The sequence below is a fragment of the Cheilinus undulatus genome, linkage group 8 (assembly GCF_018320785.1).
Source record: "Cheilinus undulatus linkage group 8, ASM1832078v1, whole genome shotgun sequence".
Classification (NCBI taxonomy): domain Eukaryota; kingdom Metazoa; phylum Chordata; class Actinopteri; order Labriformes; family Labridae; genus Cheilinus; species Cheilinus undulatus.
Window position 1 is genome coordinate 28,768,533 of NC_054872.1, and position 21,793 is coordinate 28,790,325.

At 38.2% G+C, this 21,793-nt stretch overlaps 1 protein-coding gene across 1 annotated transcript in view; it reads left to right on the plus strand.

The window, feature by feature from the left end:
* The first annotated feature begins 2,117 nt into the window (after window positions 1-2,117).
* The window catches only part of dgat1b (diacylglycerol O-acyltransferase 1b), a 29,103-nt gene continuing 9,427 nt past the window's right edge, over window positions 2,118-21,793 (plus strand). Inside the window, exons 1-6 of the mRNA XM_041794092.1 lie at window positions 2,118-2,667; window positions 4,623-4,710; window positions 5,777-5,817; window positions 10,705-10,790; window positions 18,623-18,675; window positions 19,803-19,908. Of these exons, the coding sequence (XP_041650026.1) occupies window positions 2,426-2,667; window positions 4,623-4,710; window positions 5,777-5,817; window positions 10,705-10,790; window positions 18,623-18,675; window positions 19,803-19,908 (616 nt within the window). The 5' untranslated portion in view covers window positions 2,118-2,425. The remainder of the gene's footprint in view (window positions 2,668-4,622; window positions 4,711-5,776; window positions 5,818-10,704; window positions 10,791-18,622; window positions 18,676-19,802; window positions 19,909-21,793) is intronic.

Below are 21,793 nucleotides of genomic sequence, written 5' to 3' on the forward strand. Positions count from 1 at the left end.
ATCTGCAAAGCTATTCTGCATTTGTCTTCAAACAGCAGACGTGTTTTCATCATTTTACAGTCGCCGTGAACAAAAAAGCAAGATAAAGACCAAAAAGGTGTTCTAAGATGGAGCTTACAAATTATAATGGTTTGTGGTGACTTTAAGAGTTAAACAATTAGTGATACATTTCCTATTGATCCCTCCTCAAGGTCTCCTATCCCAACAACTGCAGACAGGCCCATTACTCTAAAAGACAACCTTATGGACAGTAAGGACTGATAAAGCTGGATCAATGCCTCTGATCAGTCCCCACCACAGTATGGATAAAGGCACAGAACAAGAAAAGACAGAAAGGCCATTCTCATTATAAGAAAGCTTTCAAATAGCCTTATGGTTGCTGTGCATAAAGAGTAACCTACAGGATGTTGTGTTGTCATTCCCTTTGCCAAAATCTGGAGGAAGGATGGAAATCCAACCCATTATTTTAAATTAACTGTCCTTAAAAGCTGACTGTTAAAGTACTTAAGCAATGAAAAAATGATATCCATCTTTAACAAGACCAACAATCCATATGAGTAAGTCATAATAAGGGACTTGCAAGGAAAGAAATGTCCCTTATTCATCTTATAAACTATAATTTGAAAATAATAAAACTTTTGTTTTCATAGTGGCATTGCAGAAATAAGACATGGGAAGATTCCCAAGTTCGGAAGAAGTGGAAAGGCCATCAGAAGACACTTACTTGCTACTGTAATGATTGACTGAAACAAGGCCAATTAAAGTGAGGCTCAGCTGCCCTTCCATATAGTGTGTCTCAATTTGCATACTTCCATTAGTATACTTTACTGCAGTATACTTCAATGCAGTGCTCAGCACTAATCTCAACATGATACACTACCTTTTATACCTACCAGTAGTGACAATCAAGGCCACCCATAAGGGGGGGATAAAGGGGAGAGCTTTGTGGGGCCCAGCAAAACTGGGGAGCCCATGGAGGTCAGGAGAGTCATGGTCCATTGTTAAGTAAAGCTGTGATAACTGTAATCTATTTTCAACCTGAAAAATAACTGCTCTTGTCAAAGTAAATGAATTTATTAATTTATTCTGCAGAATAATATAGCCTGGAGAGTGTAATATAGCCTTCAAAGTGTAAACCCATTCCCTTAAACAGAATAACCTTTCTGTTGGTAAAGTAGAAAGACACCATGATCTAAACTGTTCAGGAAGTAATGTCAGAATTCATAGCTTAACCATGATGTGCAAAAACGTTAGGATGCCAGAAAATAGAGTACAAAAATTTAGATAGTTTGGTGAAGAATGATGAAACAATTGTGAAAAGAAGCAAAAAGCATGGGCAAAATAGGCAAAAATGTATAAGTGGCAAAAAAAATGATAAGAAGTTTCGAAATGAGTCAAAAGTAGCAAAATTATGTGGCAAAATGGCTTAACAGTGGGAAAAAAAAGTGGCAAAAACAAATAAAACCATGCAAACATGGGTGAAGAGTGGCAAAAATGGGAATAAATACATCAAAAATTGTTTTAAAAATGGGGAAATTGACCAAAACTGATTAAAAAAAAAATGGTTCATAAGTGGTAAGAAAGTGTCAGCCAGAAGGTGAAAAGTGGCACAAATTGGTTTTAAGTGGCAACAAACAGGTGGTGGGTGAAAAATGGGTAAAAAGTGGCAAAAATGGGCAAAAAAGTGGCAAAAGATGGAGGAAAAACTGCAAAAATATGTTAAATGTAGCAAAAGGGCAAACAAATGGGACAAAAGAGGCAACAAGCAAAAGGAAGCTGCAAAAAATGGTTTAAATGGAAAAAAGTGGCAAAAACAAGCAAAACCTGGCAAAAATGAATGAAAGGTGGCAAAAATGGTAAAAAGAAGTGGCGAAAATGGTGGTGGGGGGCAGCAAAAAGGGTAGAAAAAAGAAAGCAAAAAAAATGTTTAAAAATGTAATAAAAAATAATAAACTACGCACTCTCCGTCTCATTTTTGCTGAAAACAACATGGTGTTTCAACGTCACACTCCTATAGTTCTCTGATCAAACCATCTAAAGTTAAAATTGTCTACACTGAGGCTGATGACTCAACTCACATAGAACGTAGAGCATGCAGTGCATTATGGGAGGAGTCCAGACTTGCATGCAGGCATCAACCTAGTTCCTCCTATCTTTTCTTTGAGTAAATTGACTCACCTCTGTGTTACAATGTGCAAAAGTAAGTCAAGTAACAATCCAGGCTGCAGTCACTTCATGTGGCGTCATGAGTAGCTACACACCTACCGCCATGTCAACACAGCGGAAATTTGATCTTTGGGCGGATTGTTTGGAAGTGAACTTACTTCCCTCTTAGGAGCTGTTACGCCACTATGCTGAAAACAGGCATGGTGCGACTTTAGAAGTGGACTTAAAAGTGGGTTTGTAGCTGCTTTTCTGTGTCAACATGGGTGACTCTGACGCGACAAAGGCCGCTGCTCTCAGGAGAAGGGCGACTTTCGCGTCGATGAGAAGTGCCACCGTGCAACCGGTGAACGGAAAGTCTGCAGCCGAGGACCAGCCGTTACTGCCCGTTGACATCAGCAGCTTCAGTGGTCAGGGGAAACCCGGATCTTCGCCGGAGTTAGTTGGCTTTAAAACGAAAAGTGAGAAGAAGACCCGGAAAAATGACATAGGTGACAGACTAAGGTAAGTCACGCTTCGTGAAGCTGACTGCCAAACTTGATCCGTCTGCGGAAAGTTTGTTTGTTTTATTAACGTCTCCCGACAGGCAGCATACCGTCAGCCACTGACGTCACGATTGACCCAGACCAGCTTTATCGTAAGCGTTTATCAAACGTGACGTTTGTTAGTTCTGGTTTTAATGTAACACTGCGACAGGCGGACTGATATGAGTTACTGCTAGGGTCGCCTAAGGCCGCCTCTGAAAAAAAGTGTTGCAGTTTTGTTTTTGTTTTTTTTTTTTGCATTATGTTTCCCATTCATTCATTCATACTGTGAAACTGACTTTTTTAGTGCTGACCCTAACACTTTGACCATGCACGGCTTATGTGTGTTTGAGACAGCAGAAAGCAGTTTATGGCTGCAGGGGCGTATCTACCAGGGGCCCTTAAACAGGTCTGACTACGGGTTAGCTTAATCTCTTTAGGCTATTTGTCAATGTACACCCTGTAAGCTGATTATCCCTACCTTCTTGGTATTTAGTGCAGAAAAATGCCCTTATTAGACTTTTACTTAACCACACCTTTGATTTTCTAGCCTTTGTTGCAACGTTTTTAAAGTAAAGTCTGTATGTTTACATGACAGTAATATAAAAATTAAAATGTATTTATTGTGTTTGTCTGATTGAAAGTGGACATTTACATATGCAAGTCCACTGTAAATTTTCTTATTCCTGGTAGCCAGACAAACACAAGATCATGCAAACTGAGGTTGATTTACTGTATGAACAGTTGGCCCCATACTGGCCTTATGTTGTTACCATGTTTAAATCATGCTCTCAATTGGTGGGTCTGGATCCAAAGATGAGTCATGAAAGTAACAAAAAGTCTATAATTTATGAAGGCTACTAGGTGAACACATATACAGGTGCATCAAAAAATGAGAATATATTGGAAAAAAACATTTTTATTATATTATATATAGAAGTTAAAATTCTATATAGAGAAAGGAGGGTAAATGCTGCAAGTGGTCAAAATGTTGGCAAAATGTAACCAGGATCAGGCTCTTCATGATGAGTGGAAAATCTCTGATGTGATTAAAAAAAAATTGTTTATTAAACAGGGATGTCTACTTGTTTCAACTCACCACGAGATTTTCAGTTTGTCTGCCATTTTACCATGGACTATATTTGCAAACAATTTGGCAAGTCTCTTCAATTTTTGCTGCTTAAACATCGATGTTTCCTAGAATAATCTCATACATAGTGAAATCGCGCAGGCCTGGGCAATGGCCATCAGGAGACCATGCAGGGCCAAGGGTGATTCGGCAAAGTCCCATACCTGACCTTACCTGATTCCTCATGAAGGAGATGGTGGTTGGTCATAAGTCAGCTGAGAACCACTCCTCTACAGGTTCCACAGTTGACCCGAAAGTGGATGAGCATAATTACAAAAAAGAAAACCTACAGAAGACAGACTTCTACTGTCAAAAGAAACACAGTGTTTTCATCACTTGACATACAACAAGTGTGCGGCTTCTTGACTTGTTTTTCTGTTGTCCAGTATGTGACGTGTAGGTCAGCTGGAAAAGTTGTAACCACCTGAGAGAAAGCTCATCGCCACCTTCTGTTGCAGAGTCTGACAATAGTAAACAGACATACTGTATATTCCCCTGGTGCTTGTGCACTGGGACAAGGACAGTTCTATTTATTTGTCTGTGCTGTAACTGTAGCACAACTTAGTTGTGCATGTCAACATACTGAGTGTTTCTATTTTTACGGTGCCACCATCACTATTTCTTTTTCTTTGCTCTAACTTCAACATACAGTAAGTCTGGAAGTGCACTTACAGGTTAATGAAGGACATGTTTGTTTTTCATAAATCCATTCATCCATCAAGCTAGATTCATAACAAATAATGTTGATTTAAGATTGTGATATTCTTATTTTTCCACCCATTTATCCATCAAATACTTTTCTGCAGCTGCCATAAGACCCGGGAGTCCCTGCTGAGTTCATCCAGCGGTTACAGTAACTACAGAGGAATCCTCAACTGGTGTGTGGTTATGCTGGTAAGCAAGTTAGCATTAAGTCAATTAAACACATATATAAGAGTGCAGCATACAAGCTTACATTTCATGTCAATTCCAGTGTCTACTTTTTCTGTTTTTGCTCTCAGAAACACTATGATCTCTCTATTTTGACTTTTGACTTTAAAAATGCTGACATACTTTGTGTAGGAGGATGACAAATCCTGAGGAATCCTGAATGATGTGCTCCCAGATGGTTAGCAGTACAGGGACTTCATATATTCTTAACACTGACTTTATGCTTGTTGGTGCATTAGTTTTGAATAGTAATTTTGATAATTTAGCAAAGGAGTCATAACATTAGCCTTTTGAGCAGATAACACTTAAATCAAAAGCAAACACTTATAAGAAGGAACAGTTTTGTTAGTCAGGTGAGAATAAAAACACAGAGGCAGCGGTATCCAAAAACAAGAGGCAACCAGCTTAGTCAAAAAATAGGCTAAAGGTCAGATCAGACAGCTATGAGGAAACATTAGGGAGAAGGCTGGAACATAAGCAGGGTAAAAATGAACAGGTATAAAGGAAGATGAGCAGGGAGACTAAACACTCAAGACAACAAGACACAGGTAAAACATCAGGTAATCGCAGACATGGGAGAAACGGTCAGAAGAGCAGGAAAAAAGGGCCTGGAACAAGACACAGGGTGAATAACAAAATAAAACAGGAAGCACCAGCCATGAAACATGATGAGAAAATGAAAGGGTCACATACAGTCATGGACGAAAGTATTGGCACCCCTGGAATTTTTCCAGAAAATACACCATTTCTCCCAGAAATTGTTGCAATTACAAATATTTTTGTATACACGTTTATTTAATTAATGTGCATTGGAGCAACACAAAAAATCCGAAGAAAAAAGACAAAAATTGACATAATTTTACAGAAAACTCAAAAAATGGGCCAGACAAAATTTGGAAAAATTTCAGGGGTGCCAATACTTTCGCCCATACCTGTATCAGTTCTTTTAGAAAACTGTATGGTTGAATTTTCGTTTTTTTTTCTTAATAAATCCACTTTCTTAATCTGACTTTTTTTTTGTCTCTGACAGGTACTAAGTAATGCCCGCCTCTTCTTAGAAAACCTTTTAAAGTGAGTGCACCTCTTTATTTTTCAGATATTTTAAATAGGTGATTATCTGTTATATCAATGGACATACTGTATGCTTGACAGCTGCCATGTTGGAAACCTGAGGTATAATTAGCACACACAATAAGGGCTGACGTTGACCTAAGCTGCATTTACCACATACTCACTGTTTGGTACAGTGCACAATTCTTTGAGTTCTACTTTCAGGTACCAAAAGGTACCAAAATAAATGATCCATACGACACCATTTAGGCACTAGGATTGGGTGATATCCATTTTTTAATCTGCTAAAGTTTTCAAAAAATTTCTCCACAGCACACAGCAAAAACTGGAATGTTGAATTCTCAGTGTTAAACATTTCAGTGTTGATTTTAACACTCAAAGTGTTATTTTAACTCCATTCAGAGACAGTGTTAAATCAACCAGTGTTATTCCAACACTGTAGAGAGTCAGTTGATCCAAGCTCCACCTACTGCAATTTCAAATCTGAGGAGCAGAGTTTTCCCATCATGCCTTAGTGCAGAGTGTTAAGCTGGGTTCAGATGTTTTTAGATGTATTTAGATGATTAGCTGTGTTTAGATTTTGCCTGTTGTACAGGGGTCACTGGTGGGATTCACTTGCACATGTTTCTTGAATTATCTTGAGTTCCTAAGTTTTTGTTGCATAAAGCACCATGAGTGTAGTTGTCTTCTAGGTTGGTCAAGTCTTGGCTGTGGTGACAGCTTTATGGTAACTGTGGAGTGAGAGCAGATTGTCATCTCAGGACAGGCTTTGTCTTTGAGTCTGCCTCATAACTTCCTGATTGCTGTCAAATACCTCACAATGTGAGGTGGCAGTCAATCTAGTCAGGCGTGTCTGATTATCAACGCTCACTTAGTGGAACTCACATGTCTTGTTTCTCGTTATTATCAGGTTGGTGGAAGAGGGGCAGTTGCTATCCACAGTATTTTACAGCTGCTGAAATTAATTGTAATACACTCCTTAGTGTTAATTTTTTAACACTGATGCCAGTGTTGAGTACTATCAACACTACTCAGTGTTCACCAGTGTAAATTTTTGACACCATACAGTGTTGCAGTAACACTGGTTCAGTGTAAAATAAGTAACACTTTGAAAAGTGTTAAATTAACACCAAAAGAGTGGACACATGTACACACTTTTCTAGTGTTAGATTTTACACTCTCAGTGTTAATCTAATGCTGGCGATTTTGCTGTGTATACGGTATTTAACAGGTGCTTAAAAACCATATGGTTAAGGATCGGGTTGAAAAAGCACTTGCCAGCTTGCATGCATCAGCACAGCTGAGAGGAGTCTGGCTGCAGAACATATATTTTTGATGGCCACAGACCGTTTATCTGAGACACCATGTATCTCAGAAAGGCAGCGCCATATTTTGCTGGTAAAAAGTATTTCCAGTTTTAGATTTTAAAAAAAAAATCTACTTTATGCATGAACAAGGTCTCGCAGTTGCATTCATGAAGTAACCACACAGCAAACATTACAGACTAGGAAACGTTTAAAAAATAAAACAAAGAAAAGGTCAGAGGTCTACTCTGGAATGAAATTATGTTTTAGAAGTAACCGTTTTAAAAGTACTTAAATTAACGGTGGTTTGCTTATGCTTCGTAACCTTTAGCTGAAGCTAACATAGCTACACTAGCTATGTAAATAACGTTACTACATAAGCCAGTGTAGCTAAGTTAGTATTAGCAACATGAGCTTTAGCAAATGTAGCTAAAGCTAAAGTAGCTATGTAGATAACATACCTACATAGTTTACAAAGCTGTTTTGTGAGCTTAGCTTTAGCTATGATAACTATGTAGTTACTTTACCTTTGGTTTCTATAGCTAAGTTAGCTTTAGCAACATGAGCTTTAACAGACGTAGCTGAAGCTAACTTATCTACATAGATACATATCCTATGTAGCTCCTTTGTGAGCTTTGCTTTAGCTACATTAGCTACATAGCTACATTATCTATGCAGCTAATGGAGCTGATGGAGCTACTTGAGCTACGCTGGCTGTGTTAGAATGTTTTCATGGAGGACAAGCTTTTTTTTGTATCAGGCTGCTTCCTCTGATTTATTGAATGTGTTGTTATTAGGTTTTGCAGGTAAAGTCTTAGGTATCCTAAGCCTTACCTCAACCCTTTCCTCTACCCTAAGTGGAAGGTTAATGTGATTTCTTTTTTTTTTTTTTTTGAAAGTTTTAGTGTGTATTTCCATTCTGAGATATACAGCGTCTCAGATGAATGGTCTGTGAGAGTGGCCGTCAGAGATAACGGTCCGTCTTTGCCCAGTTAGCAGAGCACATGCCTCTTCAGGCATTTCTTTCAATCCTTTTACAAAATGCTTTGGGTACATTTATAACAGGGCACTAGAAGACATTTTTAATTGCAGCTGTGCTGAAGATTTGTCTCTTTTCTTCCCCTCTTTCTGTGAAATATTTAATATGTGCTATCTTTTCCCATCATTTAGAGGTAATATATGAAAAAGTAATTTAAAACTATTTTCAGACAGGATCACCGAATGTTTAGGGATGTTCCATGTGCTTTAAAACAGATAAAAATGGCACATTTAAACCTTAACGAAAGTGTTTGATGGTTTTAATGCCACACAGGGTTTTTTGCTTTAGAGTTTAGATAATTTTTCATCACTGAGTCAATCACTAAAGAAGAATTGAATTGTTTTTAAACTCACATTCCAACGGATTGCATTACAGCCAGTGGTGATTATACGGTTTGACTGGAGCACTATAGTGGCCGTTGCACAGCATTTTCCTCATTGCAATAATTAAAGCAATGGCTATTCTTCAATACCCTAGGATCCTGTATTACAGGATTAGCACCCATTCCTAGGAGGCACTCTTCTGTTCAGGTATCAAGCACACAGATCTGACCCCAAAGGTTGGAGCTAGGCACATAGTTGATTGGTCAAAGAACTGTCACTTAACTACTATAAAGGACATTTTGAGTGCTGTGCTCACACTAGGCCATCCGTACCATGCCGTATTCTAACCGTGCTGAAGCCCATTTGACTCCCTCTCCTGTCCCCCCTTTGGCCCGCACTCACACTGCTCAGCGCATCCAGGCCTGGGCACGGATACGTCACGCGTCGACGTCATTACACGAAGCATCTACCATTGATGACTCAGTATGCATAGGTGTTGTTTTTTAGGCTGTAAAATAGTTACAGATTTATACAATATCTGATCTGACACCAGAATTATTTCCCCTGACCTGGAAGCTACATTAACTATACAGAGACAGTGAGGAGAGAGAGAGAAAAAGTGGTTTGTAGCAGAGAGTTTACCTTTATGTACCACGAACCTTTACATTTTCTCAGCGTAATCCTGGATGCCTGATGCTCCAAACAAGTGCTCATGTGTCCAGAGCAGGGTTAAATGTTCGGTTAAAAGTTGTTTTTACCGTGACGAGAGCAATTTTAGCCATCTGATGAGAGCTGGAGGCGAAAACGCCTCAGGATTAATAATAGGCGATGCTCTGTTCAAACGTCAGCGATCAAGATCATAATTTCACTTCTTGGTGACACGAAATAGAATTAGAGGTAAGTTATTTCAGTGGATGGTAGTTTGGCATTATAATTTTATAATAAGAGAGGTTAAATCAGCCATGTGATTAACCCTGGGACACACTTGTCCGCATATTTGGCACTCTCCTTTACGCACAGAGGATGAAAGGTGTTTGTTATCCTGTGAGCTGCTGTTTGTGACTAAAACAAGGGAAGAAGCTTTATTTTACGAACCAAAAATCCTCTCACAGTCATTAAAGCCTGACTTTGCCAGAAACTGGTCAGAAATGTGGACTGGACTGGGATCCTGCTGTCTCCAGCATGCAGCTGCTCCCTGGTGGGCTCTCTGAGGCGGGTCCTCTTGTTACTTCACGCTACGTCACATTCCCACGCTTGTGCTCCTTCATTTGCATCCGTGCCGTGCTTAGGCCCACCTCGTCCATCTGTGCCGGGGCCGTGAAGCGTGCCGCGCTGAAGTACGGAACGACTGCACTCACACTGGCCAAACGTACCGGACTTGAGGCTGAAACGGGCCGAGTCACGGTACGGATGGCCTAGTGTGGGTACACCCTTAAAGCGCAAGTTTTATCAGAACTTGACAACATTTCTTCGTTAAACGATGAACAAAGAACAGCGTTGAGTTTGTTTTTTGTTTTTTGTTTTTCCCCAAAAACAACAAAGGACTTGTACTAACATGTCAACAATCGCCATGGTTTGCAGCGTTATGCAGTTCTGTATGGAGTTTACTCCTTTGGTGGGGGTGCAGCTCAGTAGCCCACTTCACGTGTTTTGTTGCTCTGATTGGCCCATAAAGATGTGACAGACAGAAAGTTCATCCACTCACCCTCTGAGGTTTTTTTTTTTTTTTTCTCAAAGGAAAGGGCACCCAAATGCTGTCTATGAGTGTTTTACCAGATGGATGTGTGAAACACTGCCAGGTTAGCAGCTGTAATAATGCACAAACACAAAACACGCCATGGTTAAATAATCTGTGAATAGGGAAAGTAATTTGGAGGCTGTTTTTGTCTGTTTTGTTTTGAATAATGTCAGCATGTGGCATAGTCACATGGATGTCCTGGGAGAGGCAGGCCCTCATATGACTCATTGGCCAAGAGCAGGTGTAGTAGTAACTGGACAGTGCTGTTAGGAATCCCTTTCTACTTGTAAGTGTATGGTTGGCAGTGGAAAAATGGCAAGATCAGGTTTACTCTATTCAAATGCACCAAAGTGAACTGAACTAAACCAGACCACTTGGTTAAAACACCCCATTGGTTTATTTATCTATTTTTGTTGATAAATAACAATGGAAATGCCTCACAAAACATATATTATATTATATTATATTATATTATATTTTCAGGTATGGTGTCCTGGTAGACCCAATCCAGGTGGTTTCCTTGTTTCTGAATGATCCATACAGCTGGCCAGCAGCATGCCTGATAATCGGTAGGTAAACTACATTCATCCAAGTAAAGACACAGTTACTGAACTTCATATAGCAAAGCATGTACATGAAAGGATACTTGGATACTTTTTTATTTTCCTGTTCCTTTGAAAATCTAAACAAATAACTACAAAAATGAAGAAGAAACATCTTAGGGTTTAATATTTCATTTGTCTGGGTTAATCTTCTTTTGTATTTTCCTGTTACAGTTTAACAGTGAACAAAATACGATTAATCTACATCTTTATTCCAAATTTATATAGTTAAATTTACAGTCAACATCTTAAACTTGATTTAGAGATGCCTACCTTTAAAAAACACTTTTCTTTGAACATATGGATAGATACTAAATCAAAACTAGAATCACACCTAACCAGCAAAGCCTGAACATGTAAAGAACAACTTATCAAGAGGTGTTGCTTCATGCACATGAGAAAAGATTGTTTATCTGCTGAAATACTTTATCTTCCTTTTTGAGTAGGAGTAACTGTAAGATAACTGAACTACATTTAAAGATTTACTTTCCTTAAATAGCCAGTTCAGTCCCTCTTCTTCAGACACTTGCTGTATTTAAATCTTTTTTTAATATGTTTATTTGTTTGGTTTAGTGCAGTAAAAGTCTGCAGTGGTGCAGCTCACAGTGTCTCTTGAGGGACAGTCACCTGCCCTATTTACTGCACACTTGTGCTGTGCTGCAGAAACAGTGAGAGAGTGGGAGAAATGCAGAGATGGAGAGAGAATAAAGGGACTGAAAGTTTTATAGAGAGGGCTGGGATAAAAGAAGTTTGTAGGAATGGAGAAATTTAGAGGAGGTGGAGAATGAAGATGGAGGATATGCAGAAAGAGAGAGTGAGAGAGCTGGTGTATAGTGCTGCAGGAGAAGCAAGGGAGGGAGGGGGGAGGAGGTGGAGGAGTTAAGGTAAATGACTGCACCAGTGGTTAAGAAACAGGTGAGAAAGGGAGTTTGTTTACAGTAACATGGACGATAAAGCAGCTCATTCCCAGAGGGCATTCAGCAAGACACTGCAGCAACCTCACCACACACACTCACAAAAACATAGAAGAATACTTCAACACAGAGAAAATGAGAGAACACAATAGCTGACAACCTAGCAAGGAGTGTAAAAGTTGAGTTTTACACTTAGTTTCAGCAACGACAAGTGGCTACTTAAATGAAATCCACTTGACACACATGGAGGATTTTACTAGTCAGTTGCTTTCTAAAAATAATCTAAAGCTGTCCTGTGAATGTCCCATGATTTCCTTTTTTGTTATTGCAAGTTTGATACACCCGCTGTGTGCTCAACAGGCCTGTTTTCAAAATGGATTAAACTAGAAAGAATAAAAACAAAAGGCCATTTGCAGTATCAGCCTATGAATCACTGAAGACCTCAGCTGTGTGAATGGAATAAGTCTGTATGTATGATGAACTGGATTATATAAAACCAGTGCTGTCTGTTTATTCATCAGTTATTGATTATAACTGTAAAGATTTGTATACATTTTTAACGGATGCTAATCTGTCAGATTCCATTTGTCACATTTTCTAAACAAGAGAATATCACCTTCTTTGTAAGAGAACTTATTAAATAACACTCCTAAATGCCAAGGACACTTTTATTGTGAAATGCTGCTTTGCAGGTGTGGATAAAAGATTGCAATATATCAAAAGAATCTATTGTTTGGAGATTTAAAGCAATCTGTTGATTGAATGTAATTTGTTTGGATTGAGTCTTTTACTGGATTTGAACCATGGGGATTCTTTCTGATGCAGAAAGACTGTTTTTGTTGAAATATTATAATGAGGGGAGTACAGTTGAGCCTCTCCTGGTTAAGTTAAAGACTAAAAATCTATGTCTGTCATTGTTGTGACGGATGCATAGATAGAGCCTGCATTGTTGGTTGGAGCCTAAAATGTTTTAGTGGTATTAAGTAAGTGTGTGGGCATATCTCCTCTGGTGGATTTGTTTTTCACTGTCCACCCCAACGGAACAGATGCATTAAAGTGTGACAGTTTAAAACATACAGATCATACATGTATAGAGCACAAATAACCCTAAATACAATAATGCGGTATCTTATGGTAATTAAAAATAGCGTGGGTATTGCTTTCATTACAGTCATGTAGACTGTGCTGTGTAATGAGCACATGTTTATAAAAAATGACTTGAGAATGTGTGATTGTTTCTAGCAGCAGCACCACTGCCTGTGTGTAAATATGCCTTAAAAGTGATAACTGAACTCCTGATGTCAGGCTTATTAGTCAAACAATTAACCTCTCAAAGAGGGACACACTGACTGGACTTGTTGCACAGGTGGCGTCCTGTCACAGTTCCACGCTGGAATTCACTGAGCTCCTGAGGGCGAGCCATTCTTTCACCAATGTTTGTAGAAACAGTCTGCATTCCTAGGTGCTTTATTTTATACACCTGTGGCCATGGAAGTGATTGGAACACTTGATTATTTGGATGGGTGAGTGAATACTTTTGGCAATGTAGTATATTTGTTAACCTCATCTTATGAGATATGTAGATTCAGTAGATTGATCATTGTTTTATCTTTTGGACACTAAAGCAGTCAGTAGTACCTTTTCAAAAGCATACTGCTGAGTAAGCTCTTGGCTAAATTGAGCTCACCATTGTTGCGCAATGTGAAAATAAATAATATGGGCGGCCAGCCATTATCTGGTAAAAAGCCAGTAATCTGTAGCTGGAGAGGGAAAAAAGAGACACAACCTTATTCTTATTCTTATTATTTTTATTTATTTATTTATTTTTTTTTTTCAAATTTAGACCTAAAGGATTTTTGCAAAAAGATTGAATGAAACGTCTGCAGATATGCACACTCTGCCTCCTTGCAAGTGCCTGCTTCAATCTGCTTCTTAAATTCAATACCTGGCAGCAGGGCTGTAGCCAGGGTTTCAAAATAAGTGAGGTCCAGGATTTGAAACCCCCCATATAAATATATTTTTATACATAAGAAAACTTGTTATGCTGTGGCATAACATACACATACACAACACACATACCATCTCGGTATTACAATAACACATACAGAGTCTGTGCAAATTGCAATTTAGTATGAGTTAGTTGAATATAAAAGAGGCCATTCTTAGTTGTAATTGAGTCATCACCAAGGATAACGTACCAAAAACTACCAAAGCCTGTGTCAACAAAACTAACTTTTACCTGAAAAAAGGTCACAAAAATGATCATTGCTTTCAATAATCATATTCCTTGTTGCAATAACAAAGATGATATTTTTAATGCCTGATTTTTTTAAGAGTTATTTTCATCATAACATTAACCCCACATTTTTTAGCTCTGTTTTATTGGGGTTTTTCCCTCGGGATTAAACTAGCATAAACCAGTGATCTTGCCCCCCCTCACCCCCCCCCAAATACACCCCTGCACCCTCCCCTTCCCTAACACAGCAGCTCATCCGTTTCGCTTTTGTATCTCCCTAACTATGTTTCTGCTTCTGTGTCATCATCAGTAGGCTTTATGTTATTATATCACCTTTAAATATACATTTTCTTTATTTGTTTTCATCCGCGATCTGATTTTAAATCAGCTGATCAGGGCGATGAAGTTCTACGACGTCAATTAATTCCTGGTCAGAACCAGCGTGGGAGCTTTACGGAGTTTTACCATTATTTCACAAACTAAAGGATAGTAGGAGCAGACTTTTGACAAGAGAGGTTGCAGAATAACAGGTGTACAGTTGAAACCAGAAGTTTACATACACTATATAAAAAGGCACATAAACTTTTTTTTCTCACCGTCTAACATTAAATCAGATTAAACTTTTCCTGTTTTTGGTCAATTAGGATTACCAAAATTATTTCTATTTGCTAAATGCCAGAATAATGAAAGAGATCATTTTTTAGACAATTTTTTATTATTTTCTTGAGAGTCAGAAGTTTACATACATTACATTAGTGTTTGGTAGCATTGCCTTTAAACTGTATGACGGGTCACATGTTTTGGATATGCTTCTACAAGCTTCTCACAATAGTTTGCAGGAATTTTGGCCCATTCCTCCTGGCAGAACTGGTGTAACTGAGACAAGTTTGTAGGTCGCCTTGCTCGCACATGCCTTTTTAGCTCTGCCCATAAATTTTCAATGGGATTGAGATCAGGGCTTTGTGATGGCCACTCCAAAACATTGACTTTGTTATCCTCAAGCCACTTTGTAACCAGTTTGGCAGTATGCTTAGGGTCATTGTCCATTTGGAAAACCCATTTACGCCCAAACTTTAACTTCCTGGCTGATGTCTTGAGATATTGCTTCAGTATTTCCACATGATGTTCTTTCCTCATGATGCCATCTATTTTGTGAAGTGCACCAGTCCCTCCTGCAGCAAAACAACCCCACAACATGATGCTGCCACCTCCATGTTTCACATTTGGGATGGTGTTCTCAGGCTTGCAAGCTTTCCCCTTTTTTCTCCAAATGTAACGATGGTCATTATGGCCAAAAAGTTCAGTTTTAGTTTCGTCAGACCACAGAACATGTCTCCAAAAATTAAGGTCTTTGTCCCTGTGTGCAAACTGTAATCTGTAATCTGTCTTTTTTATGTTTCTTTTGGAGTAATGGCTTCTTCCTGGGAGAGTGGCCTTTCAGCCCATGTCGGTACAGGACTCATTTGACTGTTGATAATGACACACTCTTACCAGCTTCAGCCAGCATCTTCACAAGGTCTTTTGCTTTTGTTCTTGGGTTGAGATGCACTTTTCGGACCAAAGCACATTCATCTCTGGGACACAGAACCCGTCTCCTTCCTGAGCAGTATAATGGCTGGACATTCCCATGGTGTTTATACTTGCGTATAATTGTTTGAACAGATGAACGTGGCACCTTCAGGCATCTGGAAATTGCATCCAAGGATAAACCAGACTTGTGCAAGTCCACAATTCTCTTCCTGATATCTTGGCTGATTTCTTTTGATTTTCCCATGTTACAAAAAGAAGCAGTGTGTTTCAGGTGTGCCTTAAAATACATCCACAGGTGTGCCTCTATTTAACTCAAATGTTGTCAATAAACCTATCAGAAGCTTCCAAAGACATGACATCATCATCTGGGCTTTCCCAAATTGTTTATAGGCATAGTAATCTTAGTGTATGTAAACTTCTGACTTTGAAGAAAGTAATAAAAATTTTCTAAAAAAAATCCTTTTCTCATTATTCTGGCATTTAACAAATAGAAAGAATTTTGGTAATCCTAATTGACCAAAAACAGGAAAAGTTTAATCTGATTTAATGTTAGACGGTGAGAAAAAAAAGTTTATGTGCCTTTTTATATAGTGTATGTAAACTTCTGGTTTCAACTGTATATATAGGCCACGCGTGATTAGAGTTTCTGTGCTGCAAGCGTCAGGAGAGAGAGAGAGAAAAAAAGAGAGAAAGGTAGAGCGAGCGCACACGGCGCGCACTTTATTGATCACGGATGGCATTGATTTCCAAAAATAGATATTGTGAGGGTTGATTTACTAACGTAACGACCAGGTAAAGTTTTTGTCTGGTCAACATTGTATATACATTACCTCAATCATATTCATCATACAAACACCGGACTGATGTGCAGAGAGAGAGAGAGAGAAGGAAACAGACGCTCAAAGTGAGGCCCCCCACAATATTGAAGCCCTACACGTTATGCGTAGTTTGCATCTGGGCAGGGGTGGGCCTGACACCAGATAACTTCTTCTTCTTCTTGTGAAATAAGGCAGTTTAGACGCTTCTAGGCGTATTTGGATAACTTCCTGTGTGTGGTTTCAAAATAAAAGCTGTCTGGTGTGTTAATATGCGTTTCACATGCGGTCACCGAGGTCCAGACCTTGGTGACCTCATAGCTGGCTACGGCCATGCCTGGCAGTATTACCATATACCACAGGGACATTTAAGGAACGTGTAATGGAATCAAAACCTGGATGCTGCACCACCCTACACTTTAATTGTGTAAACAATTTTGATTAGAAAACACACTGAAAGACAGGGGCGGACTTTAAACAGGCTTTAACAATAATGTTAATGTTAACTTACAATAGTTTTAAATTAAATTAAACTGTTATCAAAGTTAACAGATTGACTGTTAAGAGAGTTAAATATTTGGTTAGCTTTACCCATCTCTCTATAAAACTACTTAAACCTTTTCAGTGTTACAAATGGTGGTTTTTTTTTTTGCAGTAATTATATTTTTGGTAATGTGTTTGCATTTTGTCTAGAAATACCATTTAAAAGCTACTAAGTAAAAAGATTCCTGAGGGATAATTACACATAGATGGTCTCATGGCCTCAGTAAAATTTCAGTATAAGAGTCTCTTTTAAGGTAGTGCAACATTTGCCAAGATACTGACTCTTCTTCTTCTTATTGCCATCTTTGTAGAAACTTTGTTGCCATTAGCCCTATTTCTGACTTACTTACAATCATAACAGTTTGGAGAAAATAACTGCTCTTCATTTGTGCATGATTAGCTTGTTTTTAGATAATCTAATCATGCACATGATAGAGTTTCACCTGATCCCTATTAGGGCTCACTTACAGCATAGTTTTCTCTTCACAGGGAGTTTTCTATGTAAGTTTTCTATGGAATTGATAAAGGCAGAACACAGATCCATTAACGTTGGATGCTAAATTGATGCTTTCAGTACAACAAATTAGTTATCAAAACATCTGACAGTCAACATGTACTCAGTCTAGATCAGATCAATTGACATGGTAATGCACCAATTAAATCTTAAAATGAACATAAGTATGTGAGGATCAGGCCTGTGTAACAGTTAAAAGAAATGCACATGCCAGGGGGTTCCTTTAGCCAAGTCAGTCATGAGTTTTAACTCACTACTTTACACTACTGACACTACAACAACACAAAAGGGAGAAAAAAATTCCATGTAATTATCCAACTTAGCTTCACTCACAGTCATGCTTAGTGGCTATAATTAATGCAAAATGAGATGGGCTTTTGAACTAAATGGGCAAACTATGTTGGTATTTTACTATTGCAATTTCATACAAATCTTATCTCTGTTTTGTTCCATTTAAAAAAAGTGAGCATGCAGCTTTGAAATATCAACAGTGCATTATTGAATGTGTGCATGTGCATTAGCTCACAAACACACATTTGCTGTCTCTAGCAGTTGGTGTGTGCTCTGCTACACATATGCCCTATTAGTGCTGGCTCATTTCTTTCATCAGGTGTTGCTGTGTAATCATGTGAGAGAATTTGGCTGTGTGTGTGGTTTGTGCAGCTCCCAGTGTCTTTTTTCTCTGTAAGAGAGAAGGTTTAAAAAAGGAAAACAAGGCTGCTACAACCCACTTGAATGCTCAATCTAAAACCAAACAATGACAAACATTAGGCTTGGAAATCAGCGTTAAATGTAGTTAAATCATCATAAAGATTTTTATCGATAAATAGATGATGAAAATAGTCATTCTTATTGGATCATCTCATTAAAATTCCACCACTCTGTATGTGAGATATGTTTCCATCCAGTTTGGTTTACTTCATGTTTCACTTCACTTGTATGGTTGCATTTGTTGCCTCAGAGACACTTAAAAATTGAATCTTAAAATAACCTGTCTTCCTGTACCTTGACTCTCACATTTAATAACAATTTTTCCTATTTCCCTAAATTTTGTTTGTGTGAGAATGACATCCGTGAACTATTATTAGCCACAGGTAAAGAATTCTGAGGAGAAATGTTTTTCTGTTCTGAGAATAGTACCTGTATTTATCCTGCAGAGTCCCTTCAGAAGTGGGTCTGCTGAGAAAAGCACTATGATTGGCTGTTTCAGGAGAGCTGACATAAATCTCTCATTGTGTTTTTGACAGTGTCCAATGTCTTCATTGTGGTGGCTCTCTACACAGAGAGGCAGCTGTCCAAGGTAAGTGGAGAAGCCCTGTTTGCTTTAAACATCAGAGCACCGAGGATTTTAACTGAGTGTTGAATTTGGAGCACTTTCACAAGCCCCAGGAGGGATTATTTTTCTAAAGCTGTTCTCTAAAAAGTGACCCTCCCTGATCGCCTCTGCAAATTTCAAATAGTTAAATGAGGAATTAGTTTCACCATCTGCATTTGGGGCAGATGATTCAGTTCAGCTCTGTCTGTTTGGCATGAATATGGAACATCATGAGCTTTTTAAAACTTTAGCAGGCCAGGAAAACTCAAAATTAGCTTCTGAGCAAGATCATAGAAAACACTTAAAACCCAACTTTTTGTCAGTTCTAGTGCAAGCTTCAGAATGGTGCTTATGATATTTTGATATAAATTGCAAAAGTAAATCACGTGCCAGCAGTTTAAAGCTCCTGTGAGGATTTTTCTTTGTGTTGAGTTTGGCTTCCCCTGTGGACCTTTTTTTTTGGGGGGGGGGTTGTTTGTTTGTTTGTTTTTTTTTGTCATTTCTGTGAAGCTATCACTATATACTTCGGGTCATTGTCATTGCCAGCACCATGCTACACAGTGGGGTCTGTGTGGTGATGTGCAGCGTTTGGTGTCCACCAAACATTACATTACCTTACACATTTTCTGACATTACTTTGTAGAAATCTGATTCCACTTTAACATTAATGAGTTTTTTTTTTTTTTGTAAAAAATATTTTGACCACAATTGATTTATAAAATTGATTAAAGGGTAAAACATACAAAGGAATGAATATTTTTGTGTACCTTGCCCTTTACATTCATAAATGGTGTTTTCTGATTAATTTAATTTGAATCAGTCTTTGTAAATGTTTCTAATATAAAATGTGTTAAAGGCTTGACATTGCCACATCTGGCACCTACCCCGTGGCAATAGTTAAAGGCATTAAAAATAACCGTAAGTGTAAAGCAATGATCACTTATGCCACTGAGGGTCATATTTGCCCTTGCAGCTCTTAAGTACACATCAGAATTAATTTCCCTCTGTGCCATGACCAGTTCAACTCCTCACAGGAACTTTAAAGAAAAGTAACTTCCTGATTTCGTGTTTAAAGTCCAAAGGCATGCTCTCTTCTCTGCATCTGTTTCCAGGGTTCATTCTGTGAACTTGTGGGATTTCTGGTCCATTGCATAAACCTTACAATCATGCTAACATTCCCTGCTGCAGTGGTCCTGCTGGTCCCCTCCACGACCCCAGGTAAATGCTTTATTTTTTAGTGTTGTAAAAAATATCATACCTGCATTCCCACACTTGTACTTAACTGAGAGAAATAGCTAACTCAAAGAGAAGTATGTATTTTACAGCCAAAATTGTCATCAGTTCATTGGCAGTTTACTTTGTCACCATGTGTGTTAAACAGAGGATAATGTAGTTGTAATAAAGATTAAGAGGTCATTTATATTCTTACCCTTCAAAGAAAAAGGCCACCAGTTTGATAGAGCAGTAAAAATATCTCTTATACCTCAGAGTCATAATTGGAGATGGTTAGCAGTAATGGACCAGTTGGTCATGACTGGATTATTTCCAGCTGGCGCTGAGGGAAGGGAGAGAAACAGGGAGGAAATTACAGGAGAGGAGAGGAGAGGGAATTAAAAGAGAGGAGGGGAGAGGAGAGGATGGATGCCAGAGTAGGTGTGGTCAGCAGTAAAGGGTCATCCAGGGGTCACCTTGTTGTGTCTTTATCAGGCTGCCTGACAGAAAACATGACTTTCATAATTTTCATGCTGCAGTAATAAGCAGTGGTTTACACAATGGTCACAATGATACAACAGCATTGCTAAAATTTGTCATTTTTGCATTGATTTTGTATTAAAAGTACAATCAAGCATGTTGCATTCACACGAGAAAATGAAATTTTCTTTGTTTTTCATACTTAATGGCAGCCTTTCTCTGTGTTATGAGTGATTCCATTAGCATAGAGAAACAAAGCAAAATTTTATTTCCTGATGTGGATACAATGTGCTGTTGTAAAAACACAGATTTTCAGATATGTGAAATATCGCTCACTGTTTCCCAGCAAAACCAGAAAATAGACAGTAGCATGAAGTTGAATTAAACAGAAAATTTAGATTTTATGTCAACACTTATTGTAAGATTGATACTTTGTGAAAGTTAAATCTTCAGCTTTTTTAGGAAGACTTATTTAAAATAAAGACATAAGTAAAAATGTAAAATATTTCACAGTTAAGGTCAGATTTATGAGTAAGCTCACAAAATTCCCCTCTATTACATAGTCTTTTTTGGCAGGGCCTTTGTCCTTTGTTCTTTATGCCTCAGTTGTTACACCTAAAACTAATTCTAACTAAAAAAAATAACTATCTGAAAAAAAAGCTGAAAAAGTGCCCTCGTGGGTGCCTTTTATTGGACAGAATTTTGGTAAAGTATCTTTCTGCAGTAAATAAAAATCACAATAGTCGATTGATGCAGTCCAATTACTCTCCAGCTAACTATTAGCTAGCCTCAGTTTTATTAATTATTAGTGATTTAAAAAAAACTGCTTTTTGGCTTTAGCAAGGAAGCATTGCAAACACAGTGATTGTGTTAAACATAAAGAACAGCAGATGCATACAAGACTTTGAGATTTAGAGATTTGGCCTACATGCACTCTTTAATATATATTTATATTCACACACCTTATTTAGTTATCAAAATACAAAGTAGCACATGATGTACAATTTTCTGATATAATGACAGCATAATGTTCATAGAAAATCTCCACTTTTATCTGGTTTTCTTTTTTATACATCACAAAAAGAAAATATATCACATCGTCACTTTTTGCTAAAATTATGCAGCCTTGGTTTTTAGTGTAATATTGCAAATGCCGTTTTGTTGTTAAATGGTCATAGAAATTAAAGTTTGAGAACTCTTCTCTCATCTGTTCTTTTGATAGGAGGTACAGTAGTGAAGGAGTCAGTCCATCTGTCTTTCTGCTCTCCTCTCTACGTTGCTTTTCACACAGGAAGGGCAATAAGAGAGGGCAGGTGTGTGTATGTCAGATATATGTGTATGTGAGGAAGGAAGCTTTTGCATCTACAAGCTGCTTCTTCTCCACATGAAGCAGAATGACATGGTCAGATTT